This window comes from Ochotona curzoniae, unplaced genomic scaffold, assembly GCF_017591425.1.
Source record: "Ochotona curzoniae isolate NIBS_2020 unplaced genomic scaffold, NIBS_Ocur_1.0 contig_3819, whole genome shotgun sequence".
NCBI classification, from domain to species: Eukaryota; Metazoa; Chordata; class Mammalia; order Lagomorpha; family Ochotonidae; genus Ochotona; species Ochotona curzoniae.
In genome coordinates this window covers 9,336,326-9,358,402 of record NW_024466004.1, presented here as the reverse complement: position 1 = coordinate 9,358,402, position 22,077 = coordinate 9,336,326, and the positions used below count along the sequence as shown (strand labels likewise).

The 22,077-nt window shown below is 41.5% G+C and overlaps 1 protein-coding gene across 2 annotated transcripts in view; it reads right to left on the bottom strand.

Moving 5' to 3' along the window:
* CDC5L (cell division cycle 5 like) overlaps nt 1-22,077 on the bottom strand; it is a 53,401-nt gene that overhangs the window by 7,610 nt on the left and 23,714 nt on the right. For both annotated transcript variants that reach the window (XM_040983474.1, XM_040983475.1), the window contains 6 exons: nt 20,401-20,549; nt 18,095-18,257; nt 14,445-14,609; nt 13,489-13,569; nt 5,626-5,868; nt 1,093-1,290 (listed from right to left, as the gene is read on the bottom strand). In XM_040983474.1, the coding sequence (XP_040839408.1) occupies nt 1,093-1,290; nt 5,626-5,868; nt 13,489-13,569; nt 14,445-14,609; nt 18,095-18,257; nt 20,401-20,549 (999 nt within the window). The remainder of the gene's footprint in view (nt 1-1,092; nt 1,291-5,625; nt 5,869-13,488; nt 13,570-14,444; nt 14,610-18,094; nt 18,258-20,400; nt 20,550-22,077) is intronic.

Genomic DNA, 22,077 nt, shown 5'->3' with positions numbered 1-22,077 from the left:
AAACTCGTAACAACATAAAACAGAAAACTGAGACCACTTTCTGAACACGGCTGCCTGAAGTTCGTACTTCTCCTTCCCATCCTAATTCAGTCTCAGAAACTTCCCAGAAAACCATTATTAAGAATCCACAGGCCTGGCATGATATCGTAGCAGTTAAAGTTCTCACCTTGAACGCGCCAGGATTCCATGTGGGCACCTGTTCTAATCTCAGCAGCCCCGCTTCCCATTCATCTCCCTGCTTGTGGCCTGGGAATGCAGTCAAGGACGGCTCAAAGCTTTGGGGCCCTGCACCATGTGGGAGACCCCGAGAAGGCTCCTGGCTCCTGGCTTTGGATTGGCTCAGCTCCAGCTGCTGTAGCCACTTGGGGAGTGAACCATTAGACGGAAGATCTTCCTCTCTGTGTTTCTTCCTATCTGTATATCCATCTTTCCAATACAAATATGTAAATCTTTAAAAAATAAATACAAAAAAATAAACAAAATAAAGAATCCACAAGGTAGTCTGGTGGGCTGTGAACCACGATTTACACACCACTGACAAAATGCCTATCCATATTCTGGAATTCAAGAAATGCATACTAAATAAATGAAATAAATAAAACTGCCTCTTGTACGTGTCAACGTTTTCAGACACAGGAAATCATGGAAGCTACTGTTAAGGTAATGCAGCTGAGTTCTCTCTCCAACGCAAACTTAAAAACCAGATGAACGATCAGGTGTCCAATGTTGTACAAGCGCCTTCTTGAGCTTAACAAGAAAATTTCTTGGTACTATCTCCTCATTCAAGAAAAACCCTTTCATTTTTTATCTACATTGTTCAGAGTGACTGGTGTTAATGTCGCAGCTGCTTGTGACTTGCAGCTGAAAGGTTCTGACTGCCTGTGGACCAACTTGCAGGACATTCTTCAGTCATGAAAACCAACAAGCTGAAAAACCAGTGAACAAAGATCAAACACCTCAGGGCAGTGTTCCCCAAGAACTAAAAGGCAGCACTTACCTTAGGTCTATTTCTGTGCAGTTCTCGTAAGAGGCACTATTTGGTGCATAATTTCAACCAGGGTACATTCAAATTGAAATTTTAAGAGTACTAACCTCAAGCCTCTTTTCAAGTGATTCGATTCTGTCCTTTTTGCTAGCTAGATTGGCCCGGGTGTAGCGGCTCTGCCCAGGAAGATATAAAACTTGGCTGTAGCATTCTTCCCACACCTGGTTGTAAGCTTCACTTGAGAGTTCTCCATGGCTCATCCCTTGTTTCACCACTTCCATCTCCTGCACCAGAACATCCTGGGCCTGTTTATAATAATGATTCCAGTCACTGAGTAGCAATACAAATACCTGCCATCACCAGAGAGCCTAAAATTGCTAGTTTTTGTTTCTCCTCCATACTTGAGTCAAAGACAAAAAGAGTTGGTTGGCTGGTTGCTTTCTGGAAGGCAGGGACCATATAAAAGGAAAATGAATCATGAATCCTGTAAATTCATGCAGATTAATTTTAAAAGGTCAAGCATCCATGTTTTCCCTAACAGTCAAAACATTCTTTGCTTTCAATTATTGTTTATTGTAATAGCAGCTACCATTTCTAAGGTAACTACTATGTGCCAGGAACGCACATAATCCCAAAATAGCCAACATCAATCTCACTGTAAAGCTGCTGAAGTTGAGGCTCAGATTAAACGGCTTGTTCGAGGCCACATGGTGAGCGAGCAGGAGAGGCAGGACCCCCACTGGACGGCAGCAAGGCTTGGCTCTGCTCCTTCCACTTAAGCCATCCCTCCTTACACTCAGGGTGTGAAGGGAAACCAGGCAACTTTCAGACAAACACCTTTTTCCTCATCCTGAAGAAATGCTTCTGACACAGTCAGAGAAAGAAATTGAAATCACAAATTACATAATGGATCACAAATCACCTTTAGTTCACTACCAAATAAAAAATTCAGGGTGGGCCCAGCGGCGTGGTCTAGTGGCTAAGGTCCTCGCCTTGAATGTGCTGGGATCCCATATGGTCGCCAGTTCTAATCCCGGCAGCTCCACTTCCTCTCTATCTCTCCTCCTCTCTGTATATCTGACTTTGTAATAAAAATAAAATAAATCTTTAAAAAAAAAAAAGAATTCAGGATGGCAGAACAACAGGCATGGAGTTGCACAGACCTGACTTCCAATTGCAACTTTATCATTTAGATGAATGTCTGAACGTGCTTAATTTCTGTTAGCCTGTTTCATCTGTAAAATGGATGTGGATAATACCTACAGTTATGAATAAACTGTAGACAGCCTAGGTCAACCTGAGCAGCGTGAACCTCTGTGAGCAGGCAGTATGAACCCTTCCCAGCCCTTCACGTCATGGATCACAAAAAACTGGCAACCACCTTTTGTACATTATGGAAGGCTTTTAATTTTTTACTAAAACTGGAAGAGGAAAATACTACCAAAATGCAGAAAATTAAAACAAATGACCAGCAAACCAAAAAACACTTTTTTAACTTGATAATCACGTATAGAAGAGAATGAATGCATAAAGCAATCTTTTCTTACAGGAAATAGTAGAAACCAGCTCATTTTAATGTACTTACTAAAAATTTAACACTTTATTAAAAGAAATGAATTTCACTTAAACAATTCACAGCTCATGCAGTCTAGGAGATCAGAGCTTATCTTTCAAATGTTCATAATGAATCTGCAGAGTAAACAGCTACCCTAATTTTCTTTAACAGCAAGAACATCTATTGTAAGCAGACAAGATAAAAGAGAATATCTAAACTACTTAGTTTCAAATAATTCAAAAAAAATTTAGAATATTTCCCAAACTGCGTTAGAGTGTCCTCCCAACAAAGCCTCCAAAGCAGCAATGAGTGTGACCCTCATTTCAAATCTCATTTGTATAATCAATTGAGGAAAACTTGTTTCCTAAATTCTTTTTCTCATATTTTCACTCTAAATAAGAGAAAACTACAGGCAATAATTTTGTAGCCCAATTATTAACTGCAAGCGATTAAAGGTACTTTCCACAGAACAGGCACTTTATAGATGTCAGATTCTCTACTGCAAAAACTAGTTAACTCAGTTCCTCACAATTCAGTGGCAAACTGTTCAAATGTGAACTGAAACCCTCCTTGCCCTCTGCACTGTCTAAGGATCCTGTGAGGTAGTGCTGCTCAGGCAATGAGGAAAACAAACGATGAGAAACTGAAAGGGGGCAGAGAGGAAAACTGTTCAGGAGAAGAAAGAGAAGAAGTCTCGTTTTCTCCCAAGTTTGAAACAGCCCATTCCAAATCAATGGGCCCAACACTGCCCCTCAGGGATAAAGGCTGAAGAAAAGGACTTTAATGTAATTGCTTCTTTCTGGAAGCAGTTTGGAGGTCGGGAAGTTCAAGATCAAAGGTGTCTGTCTAGAAGGGGCCTACTTGTTGTTCCCTAACATGGGGAAGGGCGTCAGTGAGGGGGTGGGCATAAGAAGGAATCACTCTCAAGTCACTTACTCCCAAGATGAGGCATTAACCTGCACCTGAGGGCAAAGCCCCTGAATGAATCATTTCCTAAATGCCTGCAACGTAACCCTGCCACAATGGTTGGAGGGGACACTCCACTACAGTGGACAACTATGGAACTGACCATATTTCTTTCAACCAGTGAAAAGATTTCCAGCACACAATCATAGCTTTTTGCTCTGTCCCAGCAGAAAAAGGAAAACACATACAGAAGACATAAACCTTAACAAATCGTTCATTTCTTTATGCAAAACAAGTTGTGGGATAGATATATTTAGCACAAATTATTTCCCTTTCCTAAATAAGTGAAAACTTCAATTTACAAATCAACTGACATATAAAGGAACGCCAGTTAAACTCATAGGAGACCTCTCACAGGAAACTACAGGCCCAAAGAGAATGGAGCAATATATTCCAGATTCTAAAAGCAAAAAACTGTCAGCCCAGGATAACATACCCAGCAAAACTTTCCTTTGTCTGTGAAAATGAAATAAAATTCTTCCATAGTCAAGAAAAGTTAAAAGAATTTGCCTCTTCCAAACCTGCCCTACAAATGATACTTTAAGATGTTCTCTTGACAGAGAAGAGGAATAACACTCAACAAAACCAAAGGCAAATGTGAAGAACATCCCAGTAAAATGACAACAGAAGACTAAACCAATGAACAACCCATTCCTAAAATGACAGAACCAAATTAGCTCCTATTTGTATTAACCCTTAATGTATACAGCTTAAACTCATCAATCAATGTCATAGAGTAGTACACTGGATTAAAAAAACAAAACCCATCTATTGTTGCCTATAGGAGACACATTTCACCAAAGATCACCGGAAACTGTATCTCATGGATTTTGATTTTTTTTTTGTTAGTTTCATCTCTTCAAATCACTTTCTTCTGATTAAATTCTTCAATGACTCATAGATCATAAGGTAGCATCATTTTCATCAAGAAGGTTCTTGATTTTCATTTTTTCAGCGACACATTAGTCATTCAGTAGCATGCTATTTAACTTCATGGTGTTGTTAATTTCTTTTTTCTTCCTTCCTGTTGTTGATTTTGTATTGTGGCTTTTTATTTAAGGGGATGTACAGTAACTGTGTAATGAAGACTATCACATCCAGATGTGAAGATACAATGCAGTATGCATCTCTACTTCCAAAGATGGACTCCTAATGAAACTGTTAACTATATCTTGACAACAGGATGCTGGGCTCTCTGCCATTGTCCATGCCCACGATGATGGACATATGACTGTGCATGAAGAACTATACTATAGCAATAATACAGGGAAAATCAGTGAGGGAGAGGGAACTGATAAGGGGATAAGGGAAATTCCAGGGCCTATGGAAATGTATCATAAAATAATAATAAAAAAAAGAAACAAAATTAAAAAAAAAAAACCCTTAAGTTTACAAATACCTTTAATTCAGACAGTCCTCACTTGGCGATAGTTCAACTCTTTAGCTTTACAATGGTACAAAAGCCAACAGGAACCCAGTGGATATTCCAGTTCACATTTTTCTTCTTTTAATCTTTTCCTGGGCTAACGACACGCATTATAACCTCACAATGCTAAACAGCAGCAAAAGCTGGAGTACTCAGTTAGCCATGTGGTCAGTACTTAACTACCCAGTAATCCACAGCGAACTGCACTGCTAAGTTGTCACATTCAGCATTTCTGACTTAACATTACTTCCAACTTACAGTGAGCTGAGCAGGACATAACCCCAGCATAACTTGAGGAGCACCTATGTATTAATAACCTTTAATATTAGTCTAAATAACTGAGAAAGTGAGCTCTATGTATTAAAGTCATTCTATTTTATTCAGAGACAGCAGAGATGAACAGAGAATGGCAATTGTAGCAAACGTCAATCAAGCCAAACACTCAGGAAACACCACCACCCTGCCACCATTGTACTTGTTTACCTGATCAATGTTCATTGCTGAGCATGAGCGAAGGGGCACTCAAAGCACGTTCTCCTAACACTTAATATGAGCACATAGCTCCAAAAACCGTATGTTTCAACTGTACATAATTTATATCAGTGTGGCAAATTACGTATGTATCTCTCCATGATACATAGCATCTAAACAAACATTTAAATTTCCTGGAAGAAATATTCCTGCTCCACATACCTTTTTCAGCTCTTCTTTGGAGAACTTTTCATAAGGATTATGTTCCAGATAGGTAATGTGCTCTGAATTATTAGTACCAAATCCTACAGTTTTGCCTTTTTTATTCCCAGATGGTTCATAAGGGTGATGGAGAAGATCATAATGGAGCATTGTAATCATTTCTTTTTTGATTAGTTCTTCGCTTTTCTGTAAGTCTGTCAGCGGTGGTTCTACATTTAAGGGTCTTAAAATAGTTTCATTTACCTAAAATTGTAAAACAAGTACAATTACCAAACACATTACTCCAAACTAATGTTCTTGCCAGCTGCAACATGAATAAATCAGCAAGACTCAGAGTTTCAAAAACAACCTATTTTTCCTTTGCAATTCTTACTGGTAACAGTGCAATATTTAAATATCTTTACTTTCCTAGGACCAGTATAAAAGCCTAGTGGCTAAATCCTTACCTTGCAACTGCCAGGATCCCATATGGGGGCTGAATCGAGTCCCCACTGCTCCACTTTCCATCTAGCTCCCTGCTTATAGCCTGGGAAAGCAGCAGATAGCCCAAAGCCTTGGTACCCTACACCAACGTAGGAGACCCAGAAGAAGCTCCTGGCTTCACATCAGTTTAGCTCTGCCACTGTGGCCACCTGGGGAATGAACCAGCAGACAGAAGAGCTTTCTGTCTCTCCTTCTGCTTGCATATCTGACTTTCCAATAAAAATAAATAACCCTTTACAAAAATTTACTTTTCGAGGGAAGGGAAGATGGCCGACGTAGGAGAAAGGCTATGAGGGAGAGTTCAGTGAGAGAAGGTTAGAGTGCTGCAGAGGCAGCGAAGAGGAGCGGCAGGAAACCGTAGGGAGAGGTCCGTGAAACTCCCTGGGACAGTGTGGAGCCAAAAAGTTCCACACAACTCGGAAGAACAACGAGAACGGAGCAGGGCAAAGGTAGAGAAGCCGACATCCCACTCCAGACCTGCTGAGTCACCTTTGAGAGCGGCCTGACGGGAGACGCGGCCAGCTTGGAGACAGGGAAATCGGAGGGATTGTCGCCGGCGGAATTCTTCAACAACAGCAGAAGCAGACTGCAGCAGCCGGACTTTGGTGAGCTGGGGATTAACGTGGCAGCCTCCGCATTCCCCACCCCCTGCTGAGGCTCCAGCCTCTGAGAACACAAGGGGCGCAACCTGAAACTGTCAGGTCTGTGCCTTGGGAACAGCGGTGCGTGTTGGTGGCTGAAAAGGTCCCGGGAAAGCGCCTCAGATCTTCCTGCGCTAAGTGGGCCAGTGCATCTCAGCGCGCGGAGGCTGCTGGTGGGAGTCTGGAATCCCCGACACCCTGAAACCCTGTGGGTGGGCGACAGCACCAGGAGGACTCTGAGCGCCGCGCCGGGCTGGGCTAGGCGGTCCCGCCTGCAGCAGCCGCCTCCGTAGCGCAGGAGTCAGGAGGGTGCTGAACTGGGAAGTGTAGCGCTGTGTGTCCCTGACACGCAGATGCCACTCCCATAGTGTGAACTGTCCATTCCTCGCCTCCCACCCCGCAGTCCTGAGTGTAGGCGACACACCGGGAGAGCTCTGAAATCTCCTGTGCCACACTGGCACTGTGCGATCCCGCTGAGAAGTTATTTTAACAGGGCGCCTGGGTCACACCTCCTCTACGGTCCTGTGAGGAGGAGCCACACACACACCACGAGTGGTGGAATCACTGCACAAGAGCCACGCCCAGAAAGTGCCTCAACCACAGTCTTGTGTGTGGGAGACACACCAGGCGGGCTCTGAAAAACCCTGCAGTCCCTGACAAGGAGAACGCAGGGAGAAAGCACATAAAACCTTCTACGTCCTGTGGATTCCCGTGCAGGGGGCGCGCCCAGAGAGCGCCTCCATCCCTCCACGCCCTGCGGTGGCACACCTGTAGAAGAGGTGCCCAGAGTGTGCCTGGAATCCACTGGGCCCCCAAGGTGGTGCTCTACAGCCCCGGGCCCTGAGAACGCACCAACGGTGCCTTGAAAATTACCACGCCCGGCAACACCACGCTTGCAGGCTCCAATCTCTACAGGAAAGCACCTGACAGCCCCTCAACACACGGGTCCATTTGCCTTACCAGAATACACCAACGCAATGGGAAAAACCACTAGAAAGAGCTGTGCTCCAGATGAAAGAGCCAGCACCCCACCAAACATGGGCCAAAAGCCATTATCAATATCGGCGATGCGAGATGAAGACATGGACGTGTTACCAGCAAAGGAATTGATGAAAATAATGCTAAAATTTCTCAGAGACGTGGACACAAAGCTGGAAGACTACCAGAACCGCATAATCACCGAAATACAACAAATCAAAACCAAACTGGATGCCCAAGAGAATAAAATTGAAAGCCTCATCAACAGAATAAATGCGGCAGAGGAAAGGATCTCTGAAACAGAAGACACACAAAATGAAAGTGCCCAGCGAATTAAACAGCTAGAGACAAACCTCAGCAAAACTAATAAAATGATGCAAGAGATGAAGGATTACCTTAGAAAATTGAATATTCGGATCATCGGCCTCCCCGAGGGAGTAGAAAGAGAATCTGGGATGCAAGCAGTGCTTGATGAAATTATACAGGAAAACTTCCAAAACACTTGGAACACGAATCCACCCCGCATACAGGATGGACAGAGAACTCCCAACAGACATGATCCAAAGAGATCTTCACCCAGACACACGGTGCTCAAGTTCTACTCCAATGAAGACAAAGAAGGAATCCTGAGACAAGTACGAAGTAGAGAAAAGATCACATACAGGGGAAAACCCATCAGAATTACTGCTGACTTCTCCGAAGAGACCCTACAAGCAAGGAGAGAATGGACAAAGATCTTCCAAGTCCTGAAACAAAACAACTGTCAACCAAAAATAATCTACCCAGCAAAGATCTCATTTGTATTTGAGAACGAAATCAGATACTTCAATAGCAAAGAAAAACTAGAAGAATATGTCTACACAAAACCAGCCCTGCAAAGTCTCCTTAGAAATGCGCTAGTCCCGGACAAAAAGGAGGCAAATCACAAACAAAGTTGGCAAATAAGAAGGTCTCCAAACTAAAGGCCGCACAAACAAGACAACTACATAGGCAACAACACATACACAACACAAACACATGGCAGGGCAAAATTGCAACCTCTCAATTTTAACTCTCAACACAAATGGTCTAAATTCACCAATCAAAAGACAGAGATTAATAGAATGGATCATCAAACAAGACCCAACCATCTGTTGCCTACAAGAAACGCATCTAACCAGAAAGGATGCAAAGAAACTGAAAGTGAAGGGATGGAAAAAGATATTTCACGCTAATGGACGAGAAAAAAAAGCTGGGGTAGCTATCCTAATTTCAGACGAGATAGATTTCATTCTAACTAACATCAAAAGAGACAGGGAAGGCCATTTTATACTGGTGAAAGGAATGATCCATCAAGAAGCAATCACCATCATTAATGTTTATGCACCGAATCTTAATGCACCTAGTTACGTAAAGCAATTACTTACAGACTTAAGGGAAGACATAGACACCCGCACAATTCTTGTAGGCGATCTCAACACACCTCTAACAACAATGGACCGGTCTACGAAACAAAAACTCAACAAAGAAACAACAGAGCTCACACAAACAATAGAACAACTGGACTTAGTAGACATATATAGAACTTTTTATCCTAAGGCCACAGACTATACATTCTTCTCAGCGGTGCATGGCACCTTCTCCAGAATCGACCACATGATAGGACATAAAGCGAATCTAAACAACTTCCAAAACATTAGTATCATACCATGTACCCTCTCAGACCACCATGGGATGAAACTGGAAATCAACAACTCAAAACTCCCCAAGAAGTATACGCACTCTTGGAAATTGAACAATATGCTATTAAACGAACATTGGGTCAGAGAAGAAATCAAAGATGAGATCAAAAAATTTATGGAAACCAATGAAAACTCTGATACAACATTCCAAAACTTGTGGGACACCGCCAAAGCAGTGCTACGAGGTAGATTCATCGCAATCGGAGCGCATGTCAAGGCCCAAGAAAGACGCCAAATACAGGAACTAACCTCACACCTCCAGGATCTGGAAAAACAGCAGCAGAAGAGTCCCACGCACAATAGGAAACAAGAAATCATCAAAACAAGGGAGGAGATAAACCAAATAGAAATCAAAAAAACTATACATAAAATCAACAAATCAAAAAGTTGGTTTTTTTGAGAAAATAAACAAAATAGACACTCCACTGGCCCGATTGACCAAAAAAAAACAAGAGAAAGTGAGAATTAATAGCATTAAAGATGAAAAAGGCAACATAACAACAGACACTGCAATCATTAAGAAAATAATTAGAAATTACTACAAAGAACTGTACTCCCACAAATTTGAGGACCACCAAGAAATAGAAAAGTTCTTGGACTCCCACCACTTACCAAAACTCAGTCCGGAGGCAACTGCAGAATTAAATAAACCCATAACCGAGGTAGAGATTGAAACAGTCATCAAGGATCTCCCAACGAAAAAAAGCCCAGGCCCAGACGGCTTCACTACAGAATTCTACAAAACATTCCGAACAGAACTAACCCCAATCCTCTACAAGCTCTTCAAAACAATAGAGGAGGAAGCAACCCTCCCAAACTCATTCTATGAAGCCAACATCACCTTAATCCCAAAACCGGACAGAGAACCATCAGAGAAGGAAAACTACAGACCTATTTCTCTGATGAACATTGATGCTAAAATTCTCAACAAAATCCTAGCCAATAGAATTCAAAAAATCATCAGACAGATCATTCATCCGGATCAAGTAGGATTCATCCCTGGGATGCAGGGATGGTTCAACATTCGGAAATCCATAAATGTTATAAACCATATCCAAAAACAGCAAAACAAGAACCACATAATAGTTTCAATAGATGCAGAAAAAGCTTTCGACAAAATCCAACACCTCTTCATGCTAAAAACTCTAGCCAAAGTAGGCATAGATGGGAAAATCCACAACATAATCAAAGCAATTTATGAAAAACCCAACGCCAGTATCATACTGAATGGAGAAAAGCTAGAACCCTTCCCACTGAGATCTGGAACAAGACAAGGGTGCCCGCTATCACCACTGCTATTCAACATAGTCCTAGAGGTACTTGCAGAGGCCATAAGACAAGAAAAAGAAATCAAAGGCATACGTATAGGAAACGAAGAAGTCAAGCTTTCACTATATGCAGATGACATAATCCTATACATAGAAAAACCAGGAGACTCAATACAGAAACTGCTAGAACTTATACGAGAGTTTGGCAGAGTGGCGGGGTACAAAATTAACGAACGAAAATCAACAGCCATAGTGTACGCAAATAACACCAAGATGGAAGAAGATCTAACCAACAGGATACCATTCAAAATAGCAGAGAGAAGTATGAAGTATTTGGGAATAAATCTAACCAAAAGCGTAGGAGACCTATTCGAAGAAAACTACAAACTATTTAAAAAGGAAATTGAACAAAACCTCAAAAGATGGAATAACATCCCGTGCTCCTGGATAGGCAAAATCAATATCATTAAAATGTCTATACTACCACAAGCAATATACATTTTCAATGCAATTCCAATCAAATTGCCCAAAACATTCTTCACGGAACTGGATACAATGATTCAAAAGTTCATCTGGAAGCACAAAAAACCACGAATAGCTAGAACCATCCTGAAAAATAAGAAGTCAGCAGGGGGAATCACAATCCCGGACCTCTGGACATACTATAGAGCAGTGGTTATCAAAACAGCCTGGTACTGGCACAAAGACAGAAAGGAAGATCAATGGAATAGAATAGAAGCACCAAAAGGGAACCCACACAAATACAGCCAATTAATCTTTGACAAAAAGACCAATGACAGCTCAAGCAAGTGGGAAGGCCTCTTTGGTAAATGTTGTTGGGACAACTGGCTGATAGCCTGTAGAAACAAAAAAATAGACCCACATCTATCACCATACACTAAGATCCAATCTACATGGATAAAAGACCTAAACCTACATCCAGAAACCTTCAAACTCTTGCAAGAAAATGTAGGAAATACCCTGCAAGACCTAGGAGTAGGTCCCGACTTTCTAAGAAGGACACCAAAAGCAATAGCAGTTGAGAACAGAATAAACAAATGGGACCTCATCAAACTAAGAAGCTTCTGTACAGCAAGGGAAACAATCAACAAAGTAAAAAAGCAACCCACAGAGTGGGAGAAGATCTTTGCACACGATATAGGCGATAGGGGGCTAATTTCCAGGATATATAAAGAACTTCAAAACAACCAAAAAACCAAAACAAACAAGCCACTCAAGAAATGGGCACGGGAAATGGGCAAACATTTCACAAAGGAACAAGTCCAAATGGCAAACAAACATATGAAAAAATGTTCCAGCTCCCTAGCAATAAGGGAAATCCAAATTAAAACATCGATGAGGTACCACCTAACACCAGTAAGATTGGCCCACATAAACAAGAACACCAACGACGCTTGCTGGCGAGGATGCGGGGAAAAGGGAACCCTACTCCACTGCTGGTGGAGCTGCAAATTGGTACAGCCTTTATGGAAATCAGTCTGGAGAACACTCAAACAACTCAAAATCTGCATACCATATGACCCAGCAATAGCACTCCTAGGAATATATCCAAAACACCTGTTTTACGACAAACCAACATGCATCCCTATGTTCATTGCAGCACAATCAGTAATTGCAAAAACATGGAAGCAACCGAAATGCCCATCAGCAGAAGATTGGATAAGAAAGCTTTGGTTCATCTACTCCATGGAATACTACTCAGCTATTAAAAAAAACAAAATGCAGTTCTTTGTGGCTAAATGGGTACAACTGGAAACTATAATGCTAAGGGAAATGAGCGAATCCCAAAAGATTAGATACCACATGTTTGCCTTGATTTAACCTGTAATTTTTTGTTTGGTTGTTTGTTATTTTTTTTTTTTTTTTGAACCTGTCATTGATACTGTCTCAACCCAGATGTTTCGAAGAAGGGAACTTGCATTATTTTTAACATATTGTTTACCCAATACTATGTCAATTAATTCCATAATGTTGTATATTGACACTGTGGCCTCGTTGGGGCTTTTAACTGACTGGATCTTTACTCTGTTAGACCTATTTTCAGACCATAGAAGGTCTCCCCAAGAGGCCACTGAACTTATCTGGACAATAAGACGCTGAACTTTATGCTAGGCATGTGTCTGCAAGCAATGAATCTCAACCGAACTTGAACTATGGTTATGCAACAAGGTGGAGGAATCCACCATGGGGGGAGGGGTATGGGAGGGGTGGGGGGAATCCCTAGCGCCTATGAAACTGTACTACACAATACAATGTAAGCAACAATAATAAAAAAAAAAAAAAAAAAAAAAAAAAAAATTTACTTTTCCAAAATGTATTTGAGATCAAGACAAAGGGGAGGGGCTGGGAGAAGGAAGAATGCTAGAAAAAGAGACAGTTCCACCTCTGTCTTATAATTCACTCTTCAAATGCCCATGATAGCAGGGAGTGGGCTGGCACAAAGCCGAACTGAATTCAGGAACTCAATTCAGGTCTTCCACGTTAGCGGGTCTCATGAGTGGCAGAAACCCAACTGCTTAAGCTATCATCACTGCCTCCCAGAATCTGTATCAGGTATCAACCCCATGTTCCCCAAAATAAAACACAGACATCTTAACCACTAAGCTAAATGCTCCCTACTCCCACTCCCAGTGATGTATTTTATAGACTGGAAGATGAAATTCTGTTTGATAGTCTTTATAGATAGTATAAAAATATCAATCCTATAAAGGGAAATTTAAAACTCCCTAAGCAAGAAATGCTAGCACTTACTTCTGATGGTCTTGGCAGATCTTTTTGGACAGCTTTGTGCATTCGCTTCATTTCTTTTGCACGCTCTGCATCTCGTATGGCCTAAAAAGTGATATTTATAACCATTACTGCAGCTATACAACAGTTAACACTTCTCAATAAAGCTGAAGATGCTCCAGTCTATAGGATCAGATACGTTCAAGAGCAAATACTGTAGAAATCTGTTTAATTTTATAGGAAGATAAAGTTAAGCAACGCAAACTACCCATTCTCATAAAAACTAGGAACCTTCAATGTCTACTAAAGCATTCTCCAAATGTACATGGCTATATCCACCAAATAAACACTCTTATCTACATATGAATCCTAAATTTAAGATCCCCTCAATACAACTTTTCTTTCACCAAAAGCTATGGACTTTCAATTCAAAGCTAGACATTGTTTCCTGATCTTCCAATTACAAACGTGGTAACATAATAAAATTTCGTGCCATTTCTAGGAGAATAAATGTAATTCTCACTGACAGTTCTCACTCCAATCCCCTAAACTGGACTATAACAGGATTTACTGAAAGAAATCACAGAATCCCAGCTGTACTTCAGCAGCCACCTCGCACACCAGGCGTATCAGCTCAGAGAGCTAACTCCTCTGATGGTTTCCTAAGTGCTAAAGTGGGGTTACTATCTCCCCAGTTTACACTACTTAGGCTATTACAAGCAAATGAAGACGTAACTAACTGTAAGATATATTAAATTATTCTGATACACTTTGTAACTTCCAAATCCGTCCTTTATTATCTTACACAGGTTTAAAGTCATTTACTCAACCAACCCAAGATGTGAGTCACTCACTGACTTTTAGGATACTTTAAGATATAAAAAAAAAAACCAAACTTTTAAGTAGAAGACCCTGTTCTTCATTGGTGAAGCCAGCAGAGCCTTCAGCCCAACTCACCCCTCCTCCCAGGAGTTACCCACCTGCTTTCGGGCATCCACATCAGCAGCATCTTCAATATAAGCATCGTCTACTTCCCGTTCCTCCAGCTCCTTCTCAGCATTTTCTGGTAGAACAATTTCAAAATCATTCTTAGGGGCAGGAAGGCCCAACAACCCTAAACGGAGATGCTCACGAGATTCTCTTTCCTGTAGAAAAAAAATTGGTTCTCCTCAATTCATGTGTTACATATTTAACAATATTTTATAAGATTTGCTTAAAAAAAAAAAAAAAAGCCTAACATTAATTCCAGAAAATGATCCTTACTGTCAGAACTGAGACAAGCATTTTGTTTCTTTTCTACCGTCCTTTCCTTTCTACCTTAACCACAAGTTTGACCTGCGGGGCAGCAATACGGCCTGGTAGTTAAGAACCCAGTTAGGATGCCCTACATCGGATCATGAGGGCCTCACTCCCAAATCCCACTCCTAATTCCAGCTTCCTGTCAACATGGACCCTGGGAGGCAACAAAAGCTCAAGTGATCAGGTTCCTGATATCTACATGGAGACTTAGCCTGAATTCCTGCCTGTTATCATAAAGAATGTGGGCAATAAACTAGCAAATGGGAGTATGCACTCTCTCTCTCTGCCTCTAAAATGTCAAACCAAAACAATAAATGTTGATTTGTGAACAATGCAGATACTTCTGAATATTCTAACAGAAGGTATGAAAACAATCTCAGTAGGGAGAGGGGAAAAAAATTAGAATTATCATTTGAAGAAATGTATTTCTTTGTTCTAACATTTATTTATTGTTTGAAATTCAGAGTCACAGAGACAGAAGGAGACCAAGAGAAAGATCTTCCATCTACTGGTTCACTCCTCAGATGACTATAACGGCCAGAGCTGGGCCAAGCAAAGCAGAAGCTTCATCTAGGTCTCCCCTGTGACAGGCAGGGACCCAAGCACTTGGCCCACCTTCCACTGCTTTTCCTAGGCCATTAGATGGGAACTGGATTAGAGGTGGAACAACCAAGACACAAACCAGTATATCTGGGATGCCAGGAACACAGATGGTGGTTTTATTCACTATACCATGATGTAGGCATGTACAATGAAATTTAACAACAAATTAAAAAAACAAGTTGAAAAGCGCATCTGTCATTGGAATAATAAAACCTAGGCTGAAAGATGCCTGAATCTGTGTGTCTGTTTTTAACAGAAATTTAATTCATAGCTAGCTCCAGGCTTCAGATCAGTTCAACTCTGGCTCCTGTAGCTACCTTACTAGTAAACCAAGGATGGAGACCTGTCTTTCCTTCTTTCTGTAAATCTGCCTTTCAGAGAAAAATAAATAAATATTAAAAAGAACGAAAGGAAGAAGGCAAGGAAGGAAGAAGGGGATGGAGGGAAGGAAAGGAGGAAGATAAGGAGGGCGCAAGGAAGAAGTAGTTCACAGATTCCAGAGAACTATCTGGTTCCCCAGTATTCTCCAGTACACTGTAGCTCACCTTTCTAGCCCCATCGCTTGTTACTCCTCACCTGTGTGCTAGATGTGAGGTTCAGAGGTGTTGCTGTGCACAAACATAATTTGTGATTCAAGGCTGTAGCCTCCATCTGGCACTACTCTCATCATCCTTCTGAACATACCTTCTCAATGAAGGCTTTCCTGACACCTAAGAAATGTGACCACTACTTTCTTTGACTAGCTCCAGGCATGTTGGTCCTATAAAAAGGCTTATGTTCCTCTAGTATCACAATTCCTTTTCATTTAGTTTCACATTATTCACTTCTCATGATATAAGCTACTTCAGACAAAGTACAGGGGACAGAACTGAGGCAAAATGGGTTAAGCCTCTACCTGTGATGTTGGCATTACATATGATGTCAGTTTGAGTCCCCACTGCTCCACTTCTGATCCAGCACCCTGCTAATGCACTGGGAAAGAGGAAGATGGCCAGTTGAAGTTCCTGGCAACAGCCTGGCCCAGCCAAAGCTATTATGGGCATTCCCTGTGTCAGTGGATACAAGTGCTCTCCCTTTCTCAGTTGCTCTTTCAAGCAGGGGAAAGAAAAAAATTTTTATAAACTATAAATTAACCAAATCTGTACATGAAGCTAGATCTCTCATGGTATCAGATAATGAGCAATTATGAAGAAAGGCAGTAACATGAGCATAAGCAAAATCTGTAATTTTTTAAATGTACTCTCTATATCACCTTGCAAAACATACACAAGAAAAATTATGCTGAAATCAGGCCTGGCGCCGTGGCTTAATGGCTAAAGTCCTCGCCTTGAAAGCGCCAGGATCCATATAGGTGCCGGTTCTAATCCCAGCAGCTCCACGTCCCATCCAGCTCCCTGCTTGTGGTTGGGAAAAGCAGTCGAGCATGGCCCAAAGCCTTGGGACCCTGCACCCATGTGGGAGACCTGGAGGAAAGTTCCTGGATCCTGACTTCGGATCGGCATAGCACAGGCCATTACTCTCACTTGGGGAGTGAATCATCGGACGGAAGATCTTCCTCTCTGTCTCTCCTCCTCTCTGCATATCTGACTTTGTAATGAAAATAAAAATAAAACTTAAAAAAAAGAAAAAGAAAAATTATACTGAAATCAACAAACCAATTTAACTTAAAATCTAAATTGCCTTTTTTTTTAAAGGGCTTATTTATTTGTATCAGAAAGGCAGATTTATTAAGACAACAGGAATATCTTTCATCCACTGGTTCATTCCCCAAAGGGCCACAATAGTTGGAGCTAAGCCAATACAAACCCAGGAGCCAGGAGCCTCTTCTGGGTCTCCCAGCAGGTACAGGGTCCCAAGGCCTGGGGCCATCCTGCACTGCTTTCCCAGGCCATAAACAGTAAGCTGGATGGAAAGAACGAACAGTGGGACACGAACTGGCACCCATATGGGATGCTAGTGCTTGCAGGGGACGAACTAGTGACTTGAGCCATTGTGTTGGCTTCAGATCTGGGCTGTCTCAACAGAGGAACTGAAAGCTCAAAATCTATGAATCACTTTTAGTAAAAACTTGTGTGTAGTCATAAAAAAAAAAAATTAGAATAAATGTATCATTCAACAAAGAGAACTATTAATTAATAAATGATTAAAAAGTAAAATCTTGGGCCCAGCGCGTGGTGGCGCAGTGGTTAAGGTCCTCGCCTTGCACGCCCAAGATCCCATATGGGCGCCGGTTCTATCCCGGCAGCTCCACTTCCCATCCAGCTCCCTGCTTGTGGCCCGGGAAAGCAGTCGAGGACGGCCCAAGGCTTTGGGACCCTGCACCCACGTGGGAGACCCGGAAGAGGCTCCTGGCTTCGGATCGGCATAGCATGGGCCGTTGCGCTCACTTGGGGAGTGAATCATCGGACAGAAGATCTTCCTCTCTGTCTCTCCTCTCTGTATATCCATCTTTCCAATGAAAAAATAATAAAAAAAATCTTTTTTAAAAAAGTAAAATCTTAAAGATTCCAAGAGCATTATTTTTACTACCAATGTTCCCAAATAAGAGAAAGCTGGCTGATGAGCCCAAAGGTTTCACTCTCTCACCAAGTCTTGCAATCACTCTTCTTACAGTACCCATAGCTATACAGCTTCTTAAGGTATATGCCATACACAGTGATGCATGAAATTTTTAATTTGACACACAAGAGATATTTTTTCAGTGAATTAAGAGGGAATTGGTATTTACCATCTGCTTCACATAAGAAGGGTCGCTGTAGTCAGCCATTCCATCCTCTGGGTTAATGTTTAACTTGTCTCGAAGAGGTGTTCTCCCCGGGGTGGAATTAACAACAGGTTTGGGAGTTGTTCCACTCCGGGGAGTCAGTCCTTCAGCTCCGTTAGAAGGAGTCCTAGAAAAGCAAAGCTCCAATTAATAAAAAGATCATTTATATTTACATTGTGCTTTCCAACATTTTTCATAAAAGTTACTTCAGAGGGAATGCAGAAAAAAATAGACTGCTGAAATTCTACCTTGCTTTTAAGTCTACTGCAGCTGGTATAAAATTTACAAGCAGTATTTTACAGTACGGCCCTGTTTTTTTTTCTGACCTCTAGTTATCACATCTGATATTGGCTCACCATCCTAATCTAGATCCACATTACTTCTTGTCACATTAGTAAGGCTAAAAGCATGCACAAGGTAAGGAGGCCAGCAGCACATTCAGTAGCCCCAGATGACTTGTTCTGGATTCTCCATCTTTATTTTAACATGTCTCCACCCTCCCTTGTACAATGCTTTCACACCACTATCATCGGTGCACACATTAAACAGTTCATCCATTTACATTTTGTTTGGATAGCAAATATCACAGTTTATAAGCACATCTAAATATATGCAAGCTTTGAGTGAAGGTTAAGAGATTCTCCTAGTAATAAAGCCCATAGACTTGCAGCAACTGCTCAAAGCCCTTGTTTTTGGTCATTGTTTACTTCCTGCCTCTTGGCTACGTTCCAGACTGGTGGTGCTGCCAGGTGGCTGATCTGGAATAGGTGAGGTGTTGCCATACAGGATATGGTCCCTACCCCAAGGAGCTTACACTCTAGTTGAGAGACAAGACACACACAGGAAAAGAGGGATTAGGTGCTCTTCCAAGCCTCCAAGAACTGTTAAAATGTTGGTAAGGATTGGCTGCCTATTCCTTTCATTCTGCTGTCATGCACAGCTTTTACAGTCTGAACAGCTTGGGAGACTCAACAACCAGTAGGAGGATAAATCCTAACACTTAAACATCAAATATTTCCAGCCTTTAAAAACACAAATTCCATTTTAATACAACTTGCTTCTACTATACTTGTTAGAAGTTTTTGAAAAACAATAGCTTAAAACAAAAGGACTGCAAATAAACACTGAAATTTGAATTGTTGATGTGCATGTGGAAGTGTTCATGAAATGATACCTGCAAATTACTTTAAAATTCCTTAGAAAATAAGATGGACTGATGGATAAATAAGTGATAAAGCAAACACAATAAAATGTTAATAATCACAAAAGCTAGATAGGGAGTCTATGGATGTTTACTTTACCATTCTCTCAGTTTCTCTTTCAACTTTTCCATAAAAAATGTTGCGGGATGCAAGAGTAACACATAAGTAAAATTAATTCAACAAGTTGATACTAAACATGAACCCATTTTCTCTTTAAAAATCAAATATGAAGGCCTGGCACAATAGCCTAGTAACTGAAGTCCTCATCCATGTACTGGGACCCAATAGGTGCCCATTTGTATCCTGACTGCTCCACTTCCATTCCAGCTCCTTGTTTGTGTCCTCGAAAAGCAGTTGAGGATAAGCCTTGGGACCCTGGGAGACCTAGAAGAAACTCTTAACTCCTGGTATCAGAACGGTTCATCTCCGGCCTTTGCAGCTACTTGAGTAAACCAACAGATGGAAGATCTTTCTCTCTGCATCTCCTTCTGTCTGTAAACCTGACTTTCCAATAATAAACAATTTTTTTAAAAATCGATTATGAAGGGACCAGGACGATGGCTCAACTGGCTAATCCTCCCCCTTCAAGTGCCAGCATGCCATAGGTGGCTAGTTTGTTTCAGCTGCTCCACTTCCCATCCAGCTCCCTGCCTGTGGCCTGGGAAAGCAGCAAAGATGGCCCAAAACCTTGGCACCCTATAGAGAAGAACAGGAAGAAGCTTCTGGCTTCGGATCAACTCAGCTCCATCCATTGAGGCCATTTGGGGAGTGAACTGGCAAAGAGAAAATCATTCCTTGCATCTCCTTCTTGTCTCTCCTTCCTGCCCTTTCAATAAAAATAAATCTTGAAAAAAAGAAAATATGAAATATTCAGAAATAAAGTGACAGTATCTAACTTTGAAAAAAGAAGGAAGCTCCACAGTAGTTAATTATTTCCTGGTTACTACTGTGTTATTTATTAACATAAGTTAAAAAAGAAATTAAAAACATTAGCTGAACATTAGCAGACACGTGTTGTCCAAGGATTGGTACTCTTTCTGAAATATTAAACGTGTGAACTCCCAATACCTGAACGGAGTTGACAGAACTGTGTTTGGAGTCTGAACCACCTGTCGCTGAGGCGTCACACCAGAGAAGTCACTCTCATGCAGTGGAGTGTTAAGTCCACCTTTTAATGGGGTGTCCACATTGGTCAAGGCCATGAGGTTCTGGGCTTCCTGAAGAGCAAGAAGGCAAAACAGTATGTTTCACATTTAGGCAGGCTAGCAGAATCCTCCCTTCTGTTGCTACAACACAAACTTTTAAAAAGAATTCTTACACATTTTCTCAATGAAATCAAGACAAAAATGAACACTGGACCTTGGCAGATTTCAGCACTTTCATCCTTCTGTCTACCTCACACATCACATCAGAAGATCTGGAGAAAAGTTTTATATGTCAGTGCATGCTATCGTCACCTCATATATGAAGTTGCCATTATCTAAAAGCTTCTGCTATCTGTGCCTAATCCCTTTACAATTATAAAATAGCTAAGAACCCAAATTTCCCAATCTGAATTAGGCCAAATGTCTATTCAGATTTTAGACAGGCTTCATCACTGATTATCCCGATTCCCAAGTGCCTGTCCACTTCACCAGACACATGGGTATAGGTGACTTCCAAAGGCTTGCCTCAGCTCTCAAGCAGGCTTTACCACACTCATTTCAGTCCTCCACCATAACCCTGTCCTCACCGCTACCCTTGCAATTACAAACTCAATTCCCAGCTTGGACTCCACAGGAGACTATTTCCTAAAGATGGTCCCAGTTGTTATCTGTTGTGCTCTATGTTTTTCTCACAACCAAAGTTTGATACTCCTTCCCTCAAAAGGCAGAAAATTTGTGTCTCCTCTCCCTTGAATCTGCATTGACTTGTGATTCAACTACAGCCAACAGAGCACAGCAAAAGTTACTGCTTGACTTCCAAGGTTCATTTAGAAAAACAATGCAGCTTCCCAAATCACACAGTACAATATTCAAACTGCCACCTGAGCTATTTTATAAGAATTTAGCTTCTCTCAAGGCAATATGTTGTGAGAAAACCCAAGCCATATGGACAGACTGAGGACTCAACCACCAGCCAGCACCAATTTCATGACAAGATGAAGCACCCAAAAATAAAGCCACTGACAACCGCCAAGCATTTTTGAGGCCCTGAACATCACAGAGCAGACAAGCCACTCATTCCATGACCTATATGAGTTTCAGACCCACGGAAATCATGAGCACATTAAAATGTATTAAGCTACCAAGTTCTGAGATAAAATGAAAAGAAATACAAGATTTATTCTATTATTCTATAGATCTTTATGAAGATCTTTTTCATGTTCTTTTTTGCTATTCCAAGTACAAAATACTTCCTGAAAAGCAGCTCATGCAAGCCTAGAACTTTGCCTAAGAGAGGTAAGGATCAAAGGGCAGAATACCTGAAATTATAGCCAATCATAAGTGCCAATATTACAAACATGCTAACTATAAACTGCCATACTTAACACTTCCCAAAAAATAACTCCCCCAAAAAGGGAGCATCCCATATAGGAACTTGCTTCAGTCCCAGCTGCTCTACTTCTGATCCAGTTCCCTGCTAATGACCTGGGAAAGCAGAGGAGGATGATCCAAGTACTTGGGCTCCTGAACTACATCACACTCAGACTCCGAAGAAGCTCCTGGCTCTCAGCTTCACACTGGGCCAGCTTTGCATCTTGCA